The following is a 20,715-nucleotide window of genomic DNA, read 5'->3' as shown; positions in this document are numbered from 1 at the left end:
TCAATTTGAAACAATGGTTATGTGGTTTTTTGATTTTTCGCGCGAGAAAAACGACGAAAACTTCTTTGAATACCTGAATTCCGTTTGTTCGTATCAAATTTCAATCAATTATAGCCGATTAAATAAACTCGATGCTGGTGGAATCAATTTCCACAAACCTGAACTCTTATGTGTAGGATGATATTACGTTGCGTGATAAAGATACGATACGATTCATATAGTTGTGACAAATAATAAAAATATGATTCATATAAGATTACGTAGGATTATTATATTATACGAATGAAAAAAATCACTATATTAATAATTGTGTTACGATAAATGTGCAACAAAAGCGTATATTTTATTTTACTAATATAAGCGTTACGTAGTTAGAGAATTTAAATTTTCTCGATCAGAAAACCAGCCAATTAATATTTATTGTTGGACTGTGAATATTTATGCAAATGTGTGTACTTGTGCAAGCAAATAAACGAGTCACTTTCTACCAGTTTATAACCAATACTCTACTTTGGGTATTTTTAAATAAAGGAAAAGGCAGGTATTCTTAAATTTTCCGTTTCGTCAATTATTTCATTATTTGATCTTCAGTTTCAAATTTAATTCTCTTCGGTTCAATTTCAGTTCAGAATTTTCCATTCACTATAAATATATAAGCAGTTACCAATTATCAATTGCTCCAGAAAGTACAAATAATGCATAATAGAAATCACTCGGTATGAAGTATCAGGGATCTTATGAAATAATATAATATAATAATATATAATATAATATATAATAATATATAATATAATAATAATAATAATAATATATAATATAATAATAATAATAATATATAATATAATAATAATAATAATATCTTATCTGGATGAAATACTTCCTGATTATAGCACGTTCACAATTCTAATGAGTTCGTTGTCTTTTGGATTATTATATATATTATTATATTATATACTCGCGAGTGGGATTATTATATTGTATTATTATATTATATTATATTATATTATTATTGTATTATTATATTATATTATATATATTATACTATTGTATTATTATGTTATATTATAGTTTGGATTATTATATTAAACGAGTTTCTTACCTGAATCATCCAAAGATTTGTCCCCTTCTGATACTTTCTCGCAGTTTGCTACGCTTGCTTCTCTCGTTGCTAGCAGAACAAGGAACGCTGTTGCAGTCCACCATTCTATTTGTCCCTTCATGATTCTGAAACGCACAGAGCACAGTCAATAAAAAATTAACAACTAAATAACGGAAAGATTTTAGCAGTGAATTTTTTTCTACACTTGCAGGAAATTGAAAAATGCTTGCAATGGGTGCAACAATGCAGAAAAGATTCAAAAGTACAGTTACTCGTTATAATAATTAACGGCGGTTGGTTCTATCAAACTATATCAAACAGATTCATCCAACGTTTCATCAAAAATATAGAATATACTCTCGTTATATTTACAAACAAGTGTATTTTCAGTTTTCCAATTTTAAAGATTAAGAAGTTATCGTTTTATGTTTCAGGATTTGGTATACTTCTCAATTTTATGCAGAGATTAAACACGCAATTCAAATTCAATAATTAATTGATTAACACGATGACTGCGTGATTGCGATCGATCCTTCTAGTCTTATAAGTAATTTAGGATGATTATAAATATTTTATGAGAATGTATGAATAATTAGACAACATTGTAAAGTAAAGAATACGTTTTTTCATCGAACTTTTCGATCGCAGAGTAATATTTTATGAAAACTGAATATCTCATTTCATAGGCAAACCTTCGCGTGCCAGTCAACACATTAAGTCGTAATTTGGTGAATGGTTAGTGATTTTTCCACCGTTCGCAATTTGCATCACGATTATGCACCAGTTCACACGTCATTCCCCATTCGTGGATTTTCAACTGAACGTAACACCGTGATGACCATATTCAGCACAATCACCATATTCACCAGACACCACACCTTGTGATTATTTTCTCTTTCTAAGAATGGAAGAAAACCGTGAAAGAACAGCGATTTACGTTCGTTAAAAGTACAGAGAAAGATTTGCCGAACGGGCTAGGAATTGAATTGTTAATTGCATACCAAAAATGTTTCGAAAAAAATGGGAAAAACGATAGGAACGCTCGTTCGAAAGTAAAAATCGGACAAATGTACTTGTTTCGAAACTGGAATGATACTTTAAACAAAAAGAAAAGTATCGTCACGTGTATATAATTATTAATTTTAAGTTAATATTAATATTAAATATTAAAGTATAAAATGTATATAATAGTATAATAATGTAATATTAAAGTGTAAAATATTTATTCATTAGTATAAGTATGTAATTAGTATAAGTAAATTATTATGTATGTATTAGTTATGTAATTAGTATAAGTAAATTAATGATTATTATATTTGAGGATTTACATAATAATAATATTTAGGATTATAAAACATACTTGCTAGTGGCGAATCTTTTGCCCGAAGTATTAGCAAATAATGTCAATAATTACTATAAAATTCAATTGAAAAATTTTACTGTCTATGATAATTGTAGAATATTCAAAGTGAATGATATTTTAAACAAAAAGAAAAGTATCGTCACGTGTATATAATTATTAATTTTAAGTTAATATTAATATTAAATATTAAAGTGTAAAATGTATATAATAGTATAATAATGTAATATTAAAGTGTAAAATACTTATTCATTAGTATAAGTATGTAATTAGTATAAGTAAATTATTATGTATGTATTAGTTATGTAATTAGTATAAGTAAATTAATGATTATTATATTTGAGGATTTACATAATAATAATATTTAGGATTATAAAACATACTTGCTAGTGGCGAATCTTTTGCCCGAAGTATTAGCAAATAATGTCAATAATTACTATAAAATTCAATTGAAAAATTTTACTGTCTATGATAATTGTAGAATATTCAAAGTGAATGATATTTTAAACAAAAAGAAAAGTATCGTCACGTGTATATAATTATTAATTTTAAGTTAATATTAATATTAAATATTAAAGTGTAAAATGTATATAATAGTATAATAATGTAATATTAAAGTGTAAAATACTTATTCATTAATGTAATTAGTATAAGTAAATTAATGATTATTATATTTGAGGATTTACATAATAATAACATTTAGGATTATAAAACGTACTTGCTAGTGGCGAATTTTTTGCCCGAAGTATTAGCAAATAATGTCAATAATTACTATAAAATTCAATTGAAAAATTTTACTGTCTATGATAATTCTGGAATATTCAAAGTGAATGATACTTTATACAAAAAAAAAAAGTGTCATCACGTGTACATAATTATTAATATAAGTAAATAAAGTGTAAAATATTTATTCATTAATATAATTAATATAAGTAAATTAATGATTATTATATTTGAGGTCTCTATTAACTTTCGATCAGAAGTGTAGATGTTTCGTAATTAATTATTTTGAAGGAGATAACGCGAACGTTGATTGACACTGAATGCACAGTATTTTATATAGTATTTCGTGTAGTAAATAAATATTCAAATAAATAGATCCAAAACAGGAAACAGAAATCAGTGTTAATTTTGACAAAAATACCTGTCTTTTCAGCAATTCCAACAAAAAAAAAAAAAAAAAATCTGAAGTCTGTCATACTGACAGATAGTAACGTTCTAGCGTTAATAAAGACATTCTTCTTCAAATAAATAAAGGTCACACGAACTTTTTGCAATTGTTCGAAGTATTTTTTTAGAGACAGAAATATAATATATCAAAAAAATCTTTGCAGCGTGTTACATTTAATTAGATACGACATATCGAATTTCTTTATCAAATCTCAATTATTTTCAAGGTGATTACCTCTTGACGCACGGTTGATTGATGATTTTCGACACGGTGAGAGAAAGGTTGCAGCAGTGAGCGTTGTCTGAATATAAGCGGGATATTCTACTGCCAGAGCAGCAGCATGTAACGTATACGAATATGTTTCTGCTTCTTATCTTTTTATTACCTGTTGGATAAATATTTTTTAATTAGTTATAATTAGCATCTGTCATACGATGTGGTAAAAACAGAATGATATATCATATCTTTTTAACGTTGGAATTACTGTAAAAGAATGAAATTTGTATCGGAGAAATTCAAGCGCAACGAAGCATATAGTTTAATAAATTATAGTTTATGTTATTATATAATGTTAATTGTGTAGGTAATTGTGTATGTTATTATTTATATAGTTTATAATAATGAACATAAAGTATTTGTTTTATGAAAAATCTCGAGAAATACTATTATTTAAAAGTCCGAAATTCCTAGAAAAATTGGTAGAAATATTTCGACCATTTTTGGTAGTTTTGGCACTAACGTTTTGAATAATAAAGCATTACAATATTGATGTTTCACTCTGTATGATAGTAGAATCAAATTATTAATATTGTCGATATTAGAAAATTATTATATTTAAATATTTCAATTTATTTTGTGTCTTATATAAATTATTATTTTAATTTTTATTTTATATTTTACTATAAAATAATTATTTAAATTATTAATATGCTGAAATTACAAATTGATATTTTAGCTATATTGATAATTTTAGTGCTAAATGTTTGAATAATGAATTGTCACTCAATGTTGATGAAACATCGAACATCTAAAGTGATAAAATTATTAATTTTACATGGTCAGAATAGATTTCTGTGGATTTCCGATTTTCTATGCAAACTCATGTTCTTGAGATATTTATTTTTTTCATATCATATCGTGCAATTAAAAATTTTCCATAAATGCACAAAAGTTCGCACTCTGATGACAAAATTTAACACACTTGATACCTATTAATTACTTTAGCTGAAATAACAGACACTAAGAAACACTTCGCTGGTAAACAAAGTTACGTATAAGACTTCATCTAAAATGAAAAATAATTAGGGCATGTTTACGGTGTCCTGCTCTCCAACACATTCCCTTTTTTCCGCTATAAATTCCTTAACGCTAACCGTATAAATTGCGAAAGATGGCAATTAAAGCGACACGGGGGAATATGAAGAGATATTATTCTTATTCAACGTTATTTTCACTTGTTCCGCGAGGAATTAGTTTTGAAAAAGTTCGGTCGTATTCCCAACGCTGGTAATCTGAAAATTAATTTGATTCTATCGGATCGTTTTGTACCGAAATAATTCGATTTTTCTCGAAATTATGTGAAAGACAATGAAAATTATTACTATAGGAGTTTTCTATATTATTGTTTGGAATATTTATTATTTAATAATTCATTCACTCGAGAAGCTCAACTTTCGTGCGAATTATATTGAAACAGTAACATAACACTTATATTAGTCGATGCATAGTCATTTATAATCCAACGATATCTCAAATAGTGGTAATAATTAAAAATCTTCTTCCTTTAAATAATTTGAAAATTACAACGTACAAATGTAAAAGATTCTGACTTCAGATATTGTTAAACTTTATTTGCGTAATTAGATAATTGTTTGATAATGTAGTCACGTATATATTTAAGCATATTATTTGCACTATAGTATTCAAATTTGTACAACAGTAGTAAGTATATTTTAATTTACTAATTAACTTTGTATCTATTTTAATTTTTTACGAGTTCGTCTGCATTGTTTATAATTTAAAAAAAAAGATCTAATGTATTGTATATATATATATATATATCCCGCAGCCTGTTTATAATAATCTGATTAATTATATTGTCATCTTGCATCTAACAAATTATAAGAGAATATTAATAATTTATAGGTTATTTATTTAATCTATAAATTATCTAACAAATTGTAAGAGAATATTAATAATTTATAGATTATTTATTTAATAAAAAATAACAAATTATACGAGAATAACAAACAAACAAATTATAAGAGACTATTATAATAATTTATAAATTATTTAACAAATTATAAGAGAATATTAATAATTTATAGATTATTTATTTCTATCTAACAAATTATAAGAGAATATTAATAATTTATAGATTATTTATTTCTATCTAACAAATATCTAACAAATTATAAGAGAATTAATAATTTATAGATCTAACAAATTATTAGAGAATTTCTAACAAATTATAAGAGAATATTAATAATTTATAGATTATTTATTTAATAAAAATATTTTAATAGATTACTCATTTAATAAATAATTCTTTATAAATTATTAATAATTTATTAGAAATTATAAATTGGGGAATTCATAATTTCAAATAGATTATAAATTCTCCAATTTATAATTTAAATTACTTATTTTAATAAATATACGCGTAATATAATTTAATAATTGTAGTACTATGATTTTTGAAATTTATGGAAATTTTTGACGATGCAAAACTGCACATAATATACAGAAATATACAAAAATATTCAGACATTCAATATATATATAATATATCCGAAGAAAAGTATTAATTACTCTTCTGTAAAGAAAAAAACGATCTTCTATTTAGGTTCCATTTCTTTAATCATGTTTACGAGCATTCAAAAATGCATAAAAGTCCGCAGTTAATTCATAAATTTCATAAAAATACGATACGTTATACACATTCTGTGCGGAATATTGCACTTTTAAATTTCTCACAAACGCACAGAGATCCGCAGTTTAATTGTACATTTTTCGATAAAACGTGCTACACCGATACAATAAAACCGTTTGGAAGATCTTTTTCCAACTGAAATGGTGAAATAACTCGGTAAAAAAAAAAGAGAGAGAGTGTGTGTGTGTGCTCAATCGAAACAATCGTGACTATGTGCATAGAAATTTCTCAGGTTTTGTCGACTGTTTCGGCAATACTCGCGATGAGCGAAACCTGTTCTTCATTTATGGAAAACTCGAATCGTTCTGTATGCGTTTTTTTTTCCCCCTCCGTTTCTAATCGATTTCTCGTTTGATTGATGAAACTGTAGGCGAGCCGACAAAATGTAATTGCGACAAGGTAATTTGTATCGCGCAACTTCACACGCCGAATTACTAGAATTTTTTTTGCTAGAGAATTTTTTTTAGAGAGAATTATAGAGAGATTCGTCAGGTGGCTTATTTCGTTTCTGCTACGAGGAATTTCTGCTGAGTGGTATTCAATGAAGCGTAATCTGGAAATAATTTTACAGAAAGGTGCACGGTTGCATCTTTTCCTTTTTTACCATTAGACATAGAAATTAAATCGGTTCTTTTTCAAGTGAACTTGCTTTCAATTCTAATCCTAAGTTCTAAGTTTTTTTCTTATATTATTCTGCATAATGTCGTAAAGCAAGTTTCTCTTTGGTAGCTTAATTTTTCAAGCTCTTCGAATTTGCAATTGTCAAATTTTTGTATCGACATGTTCTTGGTTAGGTGTTAATCATATTGTTCTTCTTAATAAATTCAATTAATTGGTATATTAATTAGTAATTAAATCACTGTTGAAAAGTCTGCAAATCAAAAAGAATACATATATATTCTCGTAATAAATTTAATTAATTTAGTAATTAAACTACTGTTGAAATATTTGCAAAGCAAAGTTGCAAATCAAAAAGACTATATATATATATATTGTTTCTCTTGATAAATTCAGTTAATTATTATATTAATTAGTAATTAAATTAATGTTGAAAAATCTGCAAATGAGAAAGAATACGTGCATATTGTTTCTTTTAATAAATTAAATTAATTGGTAATTAAATTACTGTTGAGAAATATTGTTTCTCTTAATAAATTCAATTAATTGTTACATTAGTAATTAAATCACTGTTGGAAAATCTGCAAATCAAAAAAGAATACATATATATTCGCGTAATAAATTAAATTAATCAGTAATTAAACTACTGTTGAAATATTTGCAAAGCATAAAACTATATATATATTGTTTCTCTTGATAAGTTCAATTAATTGGTATATTAATTAGTAATTAAATTATCGTTGAAAAATCTGCAAATGAAAAAGAATACGTGTATATTGTTTCTTTTAATAAATTAAATTAATTGATAATTAAGTTAATATTGAGAAATATTGTTTCTTTTAATAAATTGAATTAATTGGTATATTAATTAGTAATTAAACTACTGTTGAAATATTTGCAAAGCAAAGTTGCAAATCAAAAAGACTATATATATATTGTTTCTTTTGATAAATTCAGTTAATTATTATATTAATTATAGTAATTAAATTAATGTTGAAAAATCTGCAAATGAGAAAGAATATGTGCATATTGTTTCTTTTAATAAATTAAATTAATTGGTAATTAAATTACTGTTGAGAAATATTGTTTCTCTTAATAAATTCAATTAATTGTTACATTAGTAATTAAATCACTGTTGGAAAATCTGCAAATCAAAAAAGAATACATATATATTCGCGTAATAAATTAAATTAATCAGTAATTAAACTACTGTTGAAATATTTGCAAAGCATAAAACTATATATATATATTGTTTCTCTTGATAAGTTCAATTAATTGGTATATTAATTAATAATTAAATTATCGTTGAAAAATCTGCAAATGAAAAAGAATACGTGTATATTGTTTCTTTTAATAAATTAAATTAATTGGTAATTAAGTTACTGTTGAGAAATATTGTTTCTTTTAATAAATTGAATTAATTGGTATATTAATTAGTAATTAAACTACTGTTGAAATATTTTCAAAACAAAGGTGCAAATCAAAAAAACTACATATATAGTTTCTCTTGATAAATTCAATTAATTGGTATATTAATGAGTAATTAAATTATCGTTGAAAAATCTGCAAATGAAAAAGAATACGTGTATATTGTTTCTTTTAATAAATTAAATTAATTGGTAATTAAGTTACTGTTGAGAAATATTGTTTCTTTTAATAAATTGAATTAATTGGTATATTAATTAGTAATTAAACTACTGTTGAAATATTTTCAAAACAAAGGTGCAAATCAAAAAAACTACATATATAGTTTCTCTTGATAAATTCAATTAATTGGTATATTAATGAGTAATTAAATTATCGTTGAAAAATCTGCAAATGAAAAAGAATACGTGTATATTGTTTCTTTTAATAAATTAAATTAATTGGTAATTAAGTTACTGTTGAGAAATATTGTTTCTTTTAATAAATTGAATTAATTAGTATATTAATTAGTAATTAAACTACTGTTGAAATATTTTCAAAACAAAGGTGCAAATCAAAAAAAATACATATATAATTTCTCTTGATAAATTCAATTAATTGGTATATTAATGAGTAATTAAGTTATCGTTGAAAAATCTGCAAATGAAAAAGAATACGTGTATATTCCTCTTAATAACCTCTATTAATTCAAAATTCAACACAAACTACTGCAAAGAAACGAAGAATCGATCGATTTATTTTGAAATATTTCTGACGAACGGGCAACGGCTCGCTCGTTTTTTTTTTCTTTTTTTTTTTCTTTTTCACGCTGGCAAAAAGCCCTAACGTTTAGCCAGATTATTTTGTCTCCTTGTTGTCAACCTCAATTGTTGACACACAAAACTTGTGTTGATCGACGTCCTCGAGGAACGATCGACGCGAATTTTTAGCATCGTCAGATTTTGAAATGATTTGGCCGGCGCGCAGGCCAGCCAACTCATGTATATAAAGTCAGGCTTCGCAGCCAGCGAGGAGAGAGTCGACAGTTCAATCAAATCGATAGGATAACTATTCTCTCGGTCAATCAATCATTCGAAGGCATTCGAGAAACTGTCGAGAAGGGATCCGGAAGTCAATCGAAAAACAGATGTGGACATACAGTTCACTGTTCCTCACGATCGGGTGTAGACCAGGGAAGAATTACAGTTTCAGAAGATTCTCAACCAGAATTCGAGATTTCGAATTGTTCAGGATTCAGGACTGAAGACGCACGTCGAATGAATTTCTCCGCCTAACGAGAGATCGGCAGATCCGATCAAAATTATAATAGGTTTATATAGTGAATTATACAAATTATATTCCACCTAAAGAAAGGTGATCAATTACATTTTGTCAATGATGCATCAATGTGTAAAGTATGTGTCTCCAGATTGTATAGACTCAGTGTGTAACATACTTAATTATTGTAATTAATACAAGTCACTTTGAAGTAATTAAATTAAGTTGCGATAATCCATGATATAATTGTCATAATTATCAATATATTGCATGGTACGTTTATTATAAACATTTTAATACCGCCGTTGTATTAAATTACGTTATGCTCGTGTGTTGCATTTATATTTATAGTTAAATATCTGTCCTGTCTGTACCGTTCTGTCCTCTCTGGCAAAATCTCGTCGAAAAAATATTCATTACGATAAGTTGTTTCTAATCGACAAGTGATTCACACTTATTCGAAATCTTCGTCTGAGCCTAAACGAAATATTCTACCATTTCACTTAAATTCAGAATGTCATTCGTAATCATTTCGTGGACGTCGTTTTAAACAGCAAAAGCTATGAGTGGAGATTGAATCCAACCTGTCAACAACAATTACAGTTTAAACAATCTCGGATAACTATTAATCTTACGTGAAAGTTAAATACCTCGTCGTTGTATAAGATTTGACAGCCTCTCGTCGTTTGGAATTACGTTCGTAATTGTTATAAACGATTTCTTGTACGATGCAACCTCCCGTATTCGAAGTGACAGGAAACTGAAAATGATCGATCGAATTTTCGGCATTACAGTCGTGAAACAGTGGAAAATTTTCTAGAATTCGTAGAATTCCTTAGAAGAATGGATGATGAAACCAGTAGACCGGCTACAACATCTGGTCGTAGAAAGCTTATAATGTATCTCTTATTATATATTCTTCTATTATTTTATATACTACTGTTATACTATGGTTCTGTATATATTGTCTATCATATACTAATAATGTTCAATTAATTTTGTATCGTTTAAATTTCGTATCTTATGTTTTAACTTGTTAAGTAAACATTTATTTACGTCGTGAAGATGAATTTGTTTATTTATCGGTGTTAATTCTCGAAATTAATAAAAACAAAGAGAAAACCTGAAATTTTTTACGCAACATTTTGCTCAACTTCGAAGATCGAATATTATATATATATTTATTTATAAAATTATATATAAAACATATAAAAATTTAATTTTATTCTTAATAAGGGTAAGGATACGGTAAATATAAAATATAATATATAATATTACATAAATAATATATATATATGTAATATTATATATATATTTATTTATTTATAAAATTATATATATATAAAATATTATATAAAACATAAAAATTTAATTTTATTCTTAATAAAACGAAATATTAGAAAATACGAATTGGAAGGGATTTTTTTTATAAATTCGGATGATTATTTTCGACTAATAATTTCGCAATCGGCGCAAAGAGAATGGCTTCAGCTTCGAACGAGTGCAGGAATTTTTTTTTCGAAGATCTTTGCCGATCTTTGCCTCACAAAGAATCATTCAAAACCGGCGATCGGCAGAAATTTTTCAAACTTCCCGACGAGTCGCGGTTTTGCGGTCACATCGTTACAAAGTGAAATGCTCAAGCTTCAAAAGAATGCAAGAAGTTTTTGCGATATTTGCGAATAAGTGGTTCGTAGCGAGGAAAATTGTCCAAATCGGCGACTAGAGATTCGGCGATCGGGCGAAGTTTTTTAAAGTTCCGACTATAATTTTGCAACCATTGGAAGGAAGAAGACTTATGTTTCACATTTACGCAAAAAAAGATATAATTAGCTGCTTCAGGGGGTATTCTAGTGTGAAGTGCGGGTTTTTTTTTAACTTTGTTAGGGAATTTCTTGCAAAGAAATTGTTTTACCTTTTGCGGTCAAATCGACAAGGTTTATTTGTACGTTTTAAAATTTTTTGGGACAAAAAAATGTTAAAATTAGTGGCACTGCGTACTCTCAAACGTAGTCGCTTTTAAAAAAGGCTATTCTGCTTGTCAGAAATAAAAAAAAAAAAAAGACGTGAACGTTCCTTAATTAGTATGAGTTTGGCTATAGCAGGCACCATAACAGAAGAAAAAAAGTCGTTAATTAAAAAAGTGGCGATACTTTGAAGTTCGATTATCGATTTCTGCATGTTTTTGTTAAACTTCGGAAGCCTAAAAAAAATGTAAAATATAAAATTTTTTGGTCGACTCTGGCAGGGGTCACAGTCACACATGATACTAAATGCATACTTAAAATTTTGAGCCAATTGGTCAAGTAGATTTTGATTGAGATATCGTGAGACACCGTTCTGAAAAACATAGTTTCCAGAAAAATGCCTTTAAAGTTTAGTATTGCTGTAACAATGACGTTGGTCGCGTCCTTCAAACAACCAAACTTCGTTAATTTTAGGAGTTCATGTGTAAAGTTACAGAGATTTATTTTTGAAACTATGTTCTTTAAGAATATGCAAAAAGAAAAAATCGATTTTTGCAAAAGTTCACACTAGAATACCCCCCTTCAGTATCATTAGTATCATGTACGTATGAATGCATGTATGTATGTATATATGTATGTATTGTACGTACGTGTGGTGCGAAATTATTCAATAAGCTACGTTTAGCAACAAAAAGAAAGTTTCGATAACAGCGACAGGTGAAGGCAATAAACGATTCGATCACTTTTAACAGAGAACGACTTTATAGTTATCAGTTCGATCACTCAAGGATAAATTCTTATCATTCCGTGAAAGTATTCCATACTATCGGAGGTACAGTCAATTGACAATATATTGATATTAATTCTCTGATAGTATCGTTGGGTTATAAATAATTATTAAGCGTATTGCGTGTTTGTTTATTAAGATTTAGAGCATTTGATTTTATGTCATCCATGATGGAAATTATACAATGATTAATAAAATTTATCGTCATATTATGTATTAATATATTATTATATATTATATTGTACATTATATATTAATTAATATATTAATTTTACCAATTAGCATGTAATTAATATATAATATTATTATATATATAATATTAATATTAATATATATATATATATAGAGAGAGAGAGAGTTATATTATATAGTTAAAGAAAAAAATGTAAAAAGTTACGTTACTTAAGTTTACTGATTTCTATTAATATGTTATATATATATATATTAATTTAATATATTATATATATAACATATTAATTTATATATAAATTTAATATATTATAATTATATATTTAATATATCATAATTATATATAAATTTAATATATTATATATATATAACATATTAACATAATTTTTATATATATATATATGTAACATATTAATAAAAATCAGTTAAATTAAGTAACGTAACTTTTTAAATTTTTTTTCTTTAACTTTTTGCCTAAAGTAACATAAATTTTTACATTTACCCATTAATGCTAGTTAAATAACAATTTACATATCGGTATGTAATTTAATTAATTAACATATAATATTAATTGTATTGTTATGATAATAAATATGATACATTAAAAACGTTAGTAAAGTTCAATCAATGAAGAAATTCTAAAATCAAATAATGCAACTCTAAATTATTACAATTTTATAATAATCCACCGACAAGTAGTTAAAAAACTAGACAAGTCAAGCAAACAATAAACATGAATAGAAATATTTTGGGTAATCAGAACCAATGTAAACAATTCTTTAATATCGTGCACTGAAACTGACATTGATTCAATTTTGCACATCTGTCGATAATCAAATTTTTCAATTTTAATAACTTCCCAAAAATACCAATCTACTCGTCCGAACATTTTTACGCGTGTTACTCGCTCAGCAATATTCCAGTGGCTGTCAATTATTAATTGAAAACTTAATTAAAGGATCCGATTTCACGGCTTGTTTGTGCCCAAACCATGCAACTATGTAATTACTTGTCACTGCAAGCTGCAATTACATCTCCCTTCCAGCGAGCTCGCGGAAACATCCAGCTGTTTCGCCTGTTAAAAGCGGATGAAATCGTTCAACACCTTGTCGAACAATGAAACGGCTAATTACAGGTTGTTTTTATCGTTAATTGATTGCTTCGAACTTGCGCCTTTATACACACCACTGAGATAATTTTCTCAGACTCTCTCTGAAGCTGAATCGATTTCGAATTGAATTGAAATTCGAGGATGCTTGTTCTTCGTTTAATATTATAATAAGTTTCACCTCGCAACATCGCACCAACGATTATGAAGAAAAAAAAAAAAAGAAATGAAGATATTATTTGCGCCAGATCCGTCTGACAAGAAATGAACAACGATTGTGGAATTGAAGATCGCTCGTTTCTTTTTTTCTATTTTTTTTTTTTTTTTTTTCTTTATTGATTTCGATTTTTACGGACGGAGTTTTGCCGATAACACGAACGAGACTGGTTTCGAGGCAAGTGATATGCCTGACGGCAGATTGAGAAACCATCTGGTGAATTTTCTGCGGTCGAGAATCAGAATGGCACTCTTCGATGAGAAACGAAATATCATTGATTGGAGGGTGAACGTTCTATGATTTTGATATTTTCTTTTTTTACAAATAATATTGGTATCTTCTGAATAACGTTAAGTAGTAATAATAGCAAATTTAATAATACAATAAATGATAATAATAATGATAATATATTAAATTTATAATATAATAAATATATTATAAATATATATAATATAATAATAATAAATATATTCTATTATAATATATTATTATATAATAAATAATAATATATAGCAATAATTATTATTTAATATAATATATTAGTATATATTATTATTGTTAATAAATATTATATATAATAATTATTGTTATTATTATTATATTCCTTGATGTTTTTAACAATCGTTGAATAAGTAACAAGTTCGAATGTAAAAAAAAGACATCCAAATATTACACAGTAACGTCCAATTCGTGTTTCATTCCAACTCTATATTTCAATGTTAATATTATTTAAAAATAATTATTATTTATATAGAAGTTGATAATATTAAATATAAATAGCGTATATAAGTGTATATAATATTAAATAATAAGAGCGAATAAATATAAAGATAATATTAAATATAAAATATAATATGAAGATAATATTAAATATAAAAGTAAAGTGTATATAAGTGTATGTAATATTAAACAGAATTGATAATATTATACAATATGTTATATTAATTGTATATAACACAATAATATATTACATTAATATTGCACGATATTTATCATTTTATAATTGTATTCTTCTTTTCCTGACAGAGAGAAATTGATGACTGGAATTGGACGTAGTGACGTAACATTGGCATATTTTCCTCACATTTCTAACTTGTTACTTATTTAACGAACATTAAAGTGAGCCTGCGAGTGTATACTCGGAATTATCAAAGATTAAAGGTCATTATGGTAAATCGTAATTTTTCGCAACTATTTGATTGTCGCTGGTTGTTGAAGAAAGAAATTTATAGCTTCATCTTTTGCTTTTAAGTTTCTCGTTTATTACTCGTTTGTCAACCCTTGCAAACTAACAACGAAATAAAATCTCAAGGTTTGGTATAAATCATCGAATTAATATTAGCATTATTCGTATGCAGTTAGTATTAAAATATATTCATATACAATATTACACAGAAGGAAGTACTACACAGGCTAAAACCACGCAACTTGATCATCTTGAGTGTTTCTCGATTGTTTCTTAGAATATGAAAAAACTGCGCAAACATTGTTTAATGCAAAGAGGATTATAATCATTTTTTTTTTTTTTTTTTTTTTAGTGAAAAGAAAAGTAAAATGGTTTTATTCTATTCCATTACATTTTCTATGAAAACAATTAGTTCAGGAGATAATTTCAACATTAATTTTAGAAAGTATACGCATGAAAGGCAATATTTGTAATAAATATTGAAAACATTTTAGAATATTTCGAATTTCTAGAATATTTATCAGAACATTTCGTCGCCTTGAGATTTTTTTCGAAAAAATGATTTTTGAAAATCTTTTTCTTTTTATATCGCAGTTCGTAGATGACTGAAAATTGACTAACTTCTGTTGTGAACGTTTTTTCTTCTTTCTACAGTCAGTCGAAAATGTCTGAAAAAAAAATCGCGACGAGCCATAACTAATTATCTAATACATAACAATTTTTATACTTTTATAATATTAATTATTTAAATAGTTGGTAATCTATTAGTATATTAGTATATTATAATTAATATATTATATAATATATATTAGTATATAATAATATATTGTATAATATTGTATATATTAATATTATTATATTATAATATTATATAATAATAATATTAATATATAATTATAATAATAATATAATTATATATATAATAATAATAATTATATAATTTAATATATAATAATATAATCTATTAGTAATTTAAATAGTATATTAATCCGCATTAATATACTATTATATGTAATGCGTTTCCCTTCGCGATGAAATCGAACGATGTAACGAAAGTAGACGTGCAACAAATCGTCGGTAATTATGGGAAACCGGAACGGATCGTAGCACGCACGAATTATATGAATTATTAATTAACATTCAAGCATCGAGCACGATATAAAAATTATTACAGTTCCGTTTAAAACGTCATTAATCACGCTTTACGAACAGTAGCGCACGTTTGGAATTTTAGAAACTCGAAACTGTCGAAATTGATATTGCAATTTAGCGAATTGAATCAACTACAATTAATTCCTATCTTAGCGCCATTCTCTGGAATCAGTTTCAATGCAAATTCTTTTACAACAAGACTGTATTATATATTTCACGTTTATTTGTTCAGAATATATTCATACAGATTATGTTCATTTATTAATATATTATGTTTATATTTAGATTATATATATGTGTATTATATAATAGATATAATAAATATAATCTATTATATAAGAGATTATATATTCTCTTCGAATATATTATTATTATTATATTATTATTATTATTATTATTATATTATTATTATATTATTATTATATTATTATTATTATTATTATATTCCACATGTTTAAAATATGCAAAATTAATTAATCGAAAGCTTTATCATCAACTGAGATTTACTGACATTATTAATCTCTTTCAAAAGGAACAAAGGCCACAAAGTAAATTTAAATACAATTTAATATTTGCCTCGCGTAAATTAATATGATTTCGTATGGTATTTGTGCTCAAACATGGAGAATTAATCGAACTCTTTCTAGTTAGTTTTATGCTCTCAAAATAGTCTGCAACGTATTAAATTTACCAATACTCCTCAGTTTTCACTAAATATTTAATTCAAATAGCAAAAAATACCTTCATCCACACGACGACTGACACTTGTTGAACACAGTGTACAGATTAGATGAGTTTATCGGAGTGAGAGTCGATCAATTGATCGAAAAGATAAACAATAATAACAAATCTATCAAACACTATCCTTCGTTATTTCATTTTAAATTTATGTAAGAATTTCCAATAAATATAATTTAACAAAAATTCTTAATTTTATGTTTTTTCACGATTGAAAACTGAACCTAGAACTGAACATTAAACAAAATCAAATTGTTTCACGACGATTTCCAAAACATGCTGAAGTATCTAAATTTTCTTAATTTTCACTCAAATTTAAAGCAAGATTGCAGAGTTGGAAAATTGGCGTTAAAAATTGCATGTCCACGAAGAGCGTTATTTAACTTTATCCATCGTTTAGTATTTTCTTCCATGAAAAAAAAAAAAGAGAGAAAAAAAAGAGACAGTTGCAGTAAAATCGAGAATCAAGCACGAAACACTCGCGCGATTCGATCGTCGACTGGCAGAAAATAAAGACCCACCAAAAATATTTTTTTCGTCGAACTGTCCAGAGATCCAATGAAAAATCCCGGTCGACGCACGAGATCGGCACGATTTTTCAACGAGCGATCACTTCACACGCGGTTCCTGCCAATTCTCGGGGCGATATTCCAAACATGTGTTGGCAGGACGACTGAACGGGCACGAGATATGATCCGAACTTTATAAATGGTAGGAGAAAGTGCAGGAAAACGATTGCTGCTGATCGGCAGGTACCCCACGCTGACAAAAGCTCCCGATCTACGAGGATTTTTTGTTTGTTTTGTATCGTTCGTATTATCCCAATGATTAACACATTTACGACAATTTCGCAAAACTTGACTCACTGCCTCTATCTTTATTCTCATTTCTTTTTTTCCCCTAGCAACCGGATTTTCCATTAAACGCGGATTTATAGGATATTTGAACTAAGGGAATAAAATGTTATTATCCTTATTATTCTCCCGCGCTTTTGATTATGATCGTACGAGTAGCTTTATTTCTGTTCGTCGAGAACATTGCGTATATTTCGTAGAAACTGCGAAATTTATTATTCGCAAGAAATATTCAAGGAATTTTCCATCGGCTGTCATTGAAAGTTTCATCTGTGTAATTCTAAATTTATGCAAGAATTTCTAGTAAATAGAATTTAATAAAAATTCTTAATTTTATATTTTTCTCTACGATTGAAAACTGAACCTTACATCGAACAACAATTATTATTTGCAAACAATATTCCACAAACTTCCCATCGACTGTCATTGAAAGTCGCATCTGTATAATTCTAAATTTATGCAAAAATTTCTAGTAAATAGAATTTAATAAAAATTCTTAATTTTATATTTTTCTCTACCTTACATCGAACAAAATTTATTATTTGCAAAAAATATTCCACAAACTTTTCATCGACTGTCATTGAAAGTCTCATCTGTATAATCCTAAATTTATGCAAGAATTTCTAGTAAGTGGAATTGAATAAAAATTTTTAATTTTATATTTTTCTACGATTGAAAACTGAATCTTACATTAAACAAAATTCAACTGTTTCACGACGATCTCCGAAACATGTTGAAATATCTAATTTTCTTAATTTTTACTAAACGAGTCATTATAAAATCTTCCGTATGATTTTGGTGATAAACTTGTCGAATGATCAAAATTCTTCGTTATTGTATAAACACGTTCTCATACCATTTTTATAAACTTTAACAAAATTATTTATTATATAATTGATACTATTCCTCAGCAAAGAATATGCATAGATATTCTCTCGAATAGTCTAGTCTGCTACTCAAACTACTCAAACAGTAATAATTATTAGATTAATTATTGTTCAGGCGTTAATTATTGAACTGGTTTATGAAGATACACAAAACGTGATTTTATATATTTTATTTTATTTTATCTCTTTTTTTTATTTTATATTATTTTATTTATATATTTTATTTATTTTATATTATTTTATCTATATATTTTATTTATTTTATATTATTTTATCTATATATTTTATTTATTTTATATTATTTTATCTATATATTTTATTTATTTTATATTATTTTATCTATATATTTTATTTATTTTATATTATTTTATCTATATATTTTATTTATTTTATATTATTTTATCTATATATTTTATTTATTTTATATTGTTTTATATTATTTTATATTATTTTATTTTATATACTAGTGTCAGACGAACAGTGATTCATAATGAGCCAATGAAAAATGAGAAAACACTCCCTCGTTTACCTTTCCATCAGTTTTGAAAGCTTTTGAACTTCAAGATGAAGGCAAATCGTTGACATCATTTGTCAGCTCCGTGCAAAACACGTTTTGTTTAAATACTTTCGAGAACTTCTATTGGTGATCTATGATATAATCTTCGGATAAACCAATCCTCCAGTTCTAATGAACAAAGTTTTAGTCCTCTTGCTGGATTTTTCTTCAAAAATAAAGTCCCCGACCCGGTGCAGTAAATCAGGCTATAAATCAAGGTTCTCGGACAGAGTATATTGAATAGCACACGTTTGAAGAAATAACATATTACAGATGGCGATAGAATACAAATTACTATCACTAAGCAAGTCACAGATCCCTGTCTCGTATATACTATATAATTATTATATTGTAAATATATTATAAATAATATGATATTTACTTATATACTGTATACTTATATATGAACTTATATACTATGCAAACATTAAGGATGAATGGACAACGTTAGATCGAACGAAAAGTAGTAACTAAATTTGTAAACTGAAACAAAGAAATTCCGCTTTTAGCGGATTAACCAAAAAAGAAAAGGATTATATTCGATTATAAGGGCAGGATGTATACCTAATGAATATCTAATCGAGGAGATCTCCCTTCTGCAATAAATGTCAAAAATCTGTCACAGCTCAACACGTTCTATATGAATGAACAAATTTTGAATGATAGAGAAGATTCCATCGAGATTAATCCCATCACTGAATTGACTTCTCAAAACCATCTGAAGAGAACACTCCAGTACTTTGTTAGATCTACGCTACATAGTATACTACGATATAAGTATCTAATCGCTAATAACTACGATGTCGATGAAATTTAAAAATACAAAAAAATAGAAATTAATTGGTCGATGAATTAAAAAATTGTCGATTGATGATTACAAGTTCAATCAAGACTGTTGATTTATTTCAACAATAATTAATCGACTAATGGTTACGATTGCTAGTAATATAATTACAAAAAACAGAGTACAGAGCACAGTAGGACCGCGTTACACGAAGAACTAAATAAAACTTCTTTCAAATAAAACGAATGCAAATGATGTAAACCTATTTCTCACGGAATTTTTCACGGCTGAAAAATATTATTATTTCTTATATCTGGCATTAATAAAAAGATCGCCTTAAATAACGAGTTAACTTGTAGTTAAAACAAATTCTTTTTTGATACAATAGTTCCACAAAAGCCCTCCTTCGTTTCACAAAACTGGGTATG

General features: G+C 26.5%; 1 protein-coding gene across 4 annotated transcripts in view; it reads right to left on the bottom strand.

Moving 5' to 3' along the window:
* The window catches only part of LOC122527678 (peroxidase-like), a 42,075-nt gene extending 24,131 nt beyond the window's left edge, over positions 1-17,944 (bottom strand). Inside the window, exons 1-4 of one of the 4 annotated variants that reach the window (XM_043652064.1) lie at positions 17,728-17,801; positions 10,513-10,622; positions 3,865-4,015; positions 1,100-1,224 (exon numbers count right to left, since the gene is read on the bottom strand). In XM_043652064.1, the coding sequence (XP_043507999.1) occupies positions 1,100-1,220 (121 nt within the window). In that variant the 5' untranslated portion in view covers positions 1,221-1,224; positions 3,865-4,015; positions 10,513-10,622; positions 17,728-17,801. Of the gene's footprint in view, positions 1-1,099; positions 1,225-1,271; positions 1,277-3,864; positions 4,016-10,512; positions 10,623-17,727 lie in introns of those variants that run through there. The other 3 variants (XM_043652060.1, XM_043652061.1, XM_043652062.1) reach the window with 3 other exon arrangements.
* Between the last annotated feature and the right edge of the window lie 2,771 nt (positions 17,945-20,715).

This window comes from Frieseomelitta varia, unplaced genomic scaffold (assembly GCF_011392965.1).
Source record: "Frieseomelitta varia isolate USP_RPSP 00005682 unplaced genomic scaffold, Fvar_1.2 scaffold_23, whole genome shotgun sequence".
Taxonomy (NCBI): domain Eukaryota; kingdom Metazoa; phylum Arthropoda; class Insecta; order Hymenoptera; family Apidae; genus Frieseomelitta; species Frieseomelitta varia.
This window is presented reverse-complemented; position numbering and strand designations above follow the sequence as displayed.